The 3,010-nt window shown below is 69.2% G+C and overlaps 2 protein-coding genes across 3 annotated transcripts in view; both read right to left on the bottom strand.

Moving 5' to 3' along the window:
* Window positions 1-662, bottom strand: part of SAMD14 (sterile alpha motif domain containing 14) — a 6,025-nt gene extending 5,363 nt beyond the window's left edge. Inside the window, 1 exon segment of the mRNA XM_027668856.1 lies at window positions 557-662. The gene's annotated coding sequence lies outside the window, so the exon portion shown is untranslated.
* Window positions 663-2,333: 1,671 nt separating this feature from the next.
* The window catches only part of PPP1R9B (protein phosphatase 1 regulatory subunit 9B), a 9,555-nt gene continuing 8,878 nt past the window's right edge, over window positions 2,334-3,010 (bottom strand). The window contains exon 9 of one of the 2 annotated variants that reach the window (XM_027668854.1): window positions 2,334-2,893. In XM_027668854.1, coding sequence (XP_027524655.1) covers window positions 2,840-2,893 — 54 coding nt within the window. In that variant the 3' untranslated portion in view covers window positions 2,334-2,839. The remainder of the gene's footprint in view (window positions 2,894-3,010) is intronic. The other variant, XM_027668855.1, reaches the window with a different exon arrangement.

Below are 3,010 nucleotides of genomic sequence, written 5' to 3' on the forward strand. Positions count from 1 at the left end.
GATGGGGCTGTACTGGGATGGGGCTGTACCAGGGGATGGGGCTGTACTGGGATGGGGCTGTACCGGGATGCGGCTGTACCGGAGCTGTCCCAGGGGATGCTTCTGTACGTGGGGTGGGGCTGTACCGGGAGCTGGGGGGCTGAACCGGGCTGGGGCTGTCCCGGGGCTGTCCTGGGGGATGATGCTGTACCTGGGGTGGGGCTGTACCGGGAGTAGGGGGGCTGTACCGGATGTGTACCGGGGCTGTACCGGGGGCTGGGGCCGTACCGGGGGCTGTACCAGGGACGCTGTATCAGAGGTGGGGCTGTCCCTGGGGTTAGGGGCTCTACCGGGGTTGTACTGGGGGGGGCTGCCCGGGGGATGAGGCTGTACCGGGAATACTGAACCGCGGGGGATGGGGCTGTCCCGGGGGAGGGGCTCTACCGGAGATGCTGTACCGAGGCTGTACAAGGCATGCTGTCCCGGGGGTGGGGCTGTCCTGGGGATGCTGTACCGGGGGATGGGGCGAGGCGCTGTCCGGGGGTGACGCCCTGTCCCCCCCCCGCCCCCGACTCACCGGCGCTTCTGGGGCATCCTGGTCGCCCCCGGTCGCCTCCCGCGGGCTGGGGCAGGGCCGGTGGGAGCGGAGGGCGCTGCCGAGCCGGGCTGGGCCGCCCCGCCGGGCCGGGGGCCGCGGGGGGGGGCACAGGAACCCGGAAACGGCGGGGGCGGGGTCAGCCCCGCCCGGAGCGGGGCCGGTGATGAACGGACAGAGACGGGGGGGCACCGGGAGGGGGGCGGGGGGGGGTACACGGGGGGGCTGAACGGGCAAGGGGGGGGGGGGCCCGGGGGGGGGCAACGGGCCGGGGGGGGGACGGTGGGGACGCGGGGGGAGGGGGGGAGGGGGGGGGGGCGGGGGGGGCACCTGGGGAGGGGGCACGGGAACATCGGGCACGGACAGACAGAGGCGCACACACGACGGTGCTGAACGGACAGCGACCGGGCACGGGGACACCGGGCACGGACACACCGGGCACGGACACACCGGTGACCCCCACGGTGCCCAGTGTCTCCCATCCTCCACAGTGCCCCGAAGTGCCCCCCACCCTTCGCAATGTCCTCCCTCCACATGCTACTCACTCCTCCCAGTGCCCCCCCAATTCTTCCCATTCCTCCCAGTGCCTTCCAATCCAGCCCACTCCCCTCCAATTCTTCCCACTTCACCCCAATCCCTTCCTCTCAGTGCCCACATCGTGCCCACTCCCCCCAGTTCCCCCAATTCTTCTCACTTTCCCCAGTTCGCCCCAAACCCTCCCACTCCTCCCAGTGTCCCCCATCCTCCTCGGTCCCCCACTCTTCCCACTCCTCCCCATGACCCCCAATCACTCCCAGTCTTCCCTATTTCCCCCGTCCTTCCCAGTCTCGCCCATCGCCCCCGAACCCCCCCAACCGCCCCCCCCCCGACCCATCCGCGGGCAGAAGGAGGCGGGGGGAAGCCGAGGCCGCGTTTATGGGGTGGGGGGGGCCGCGGACGCTGCGTTACAAAACGAGGACCAGTACATACATAGGTACATTATATATAGTATATACACCCACAGGTACACGTGTGAGATTAAATAACCCCGGCCCCCCCCCGGGGCTCGCGCTCCCCGACCCCCCCTTAAATATCCTCCCCCCTCCCCAAGTGGCTCCAATCCAGTCGGACCCCCCTTCCCCCCGCCCCGCGTGCCCCCTCCCGCCTCCCACTCCCAGTATAACCAGCTCTGGCTCCCAGTTGCCCCCACATCCAGTTACTGTCGGAGACTCGGTACTTCGGGGCAGGGGGGCGAGGGGGCCAAAATAGAAATGAAAAATAATGGGGTTCCCCCCGGGCCGAGGGGGTGGGACCCCCCGACCCGGCTGGGGGTGGCCAGTAGGGGGGGTGTCCCAGCCCCAGAGAAATACTGTGATTTGGGGGGGTGTTATTTACAGTTGGGGGGTGAGGGCATCGCCCCCACCCTGGAGGGGGACCACCGTGTGTCCCCCCCCCGCCCAGGGAAGGCAAAAGCCCCGGGCTCAGGGAGGGTAGCAGAGGGTGCTGGGGGGCACTGGGGGCCCCCACAGTGGGGTACTGAGCAGCCCCCCATTGCCGGGGGGGTAGTGGGGCTGGTGCCCCCCCCCCCCTCCTGCTGCAGGGGTTGGCAAAGGCTGGGGGGGGTGTCCCTCCTGCCTGGCGATGGTGGCACTGAAGGGGAGTGAGAGGGGGGCACTTGGGGTCCCCCCTCCATGGCGATGGTCCCGGGCACCAACCCCGAGGGGAGCACCTCGTTGTGGGGCTGGGGGTGAGTCCGTTGGTGGGGTGGGGAGGGCCAAGGCAACCGACCCCCCCGACCCGTGCTCCAGGTGAGTCCCAAGAGAAGGAACTGGGGATTGGGGGGGTTTCCAGCGTACCCCCCCCAATATGGCTCACAATTTGGGGGGGTGGGGGGTGTCACTGTCCGGTCCCCGCCCCCACAGCGTCCAACCAGGGTGCCAGCTCTGTGTCCGGGGGCGGGGGGATCACGTCGAGGGGAGGGGGGAGGCCTGGGGGAGCTGTGACCCCCCCATTGGTCCATCACGTCACCACGAGACTCACACTGGACACAGACACGAATGCGGGGTGTGTCCCCCCCAAAACCCCCCTCTGTCAGACGCCCCCCCACACACACACTGCCTGTGCCCCCAGGGGGGGAGTGGGGGGCACCAGGAGGCCTTGGCGGGGGTCTCATCTCCTCCCCGGTGGGGAAGAGGTGGGGAAGGGGCGGGGGTAGGGCTGGGGGGGTGGTTTGAGGAGAAGAAATGGGCCCCCCCCACCCCAAAATCGCTGCGGTTTGAGGGTGGTTTAAGTCGGGTTGGAATTTTTCAAAGTCTGCAGCTTGGCCTCCAGTTCGGAGATCTGAAAAACAGCAAAGGGGACAGGTCTCAGCGGGGGGGGCCGGGAGGGGGCACACACGGGGGGCGGGGGGCACACGGCTGTGAACGTGGGGTGGGGGGACACACAGTGGTGGGGGGG

The sequence above is a fragment of the Corapipo altera genome, unplaced genomic scaffold, assembly GCF_003945725.1.
Source record: "Corapipo altera isolate COAL_440 unplaced genomic scaffold, ASM394572v1 226, whole genome shotgun sequence".
NCBI lineage: Eukaryota > Metazoa > Chordata > Aves > Passeriformes > Pipridae > Corapipo > Corapipo altera.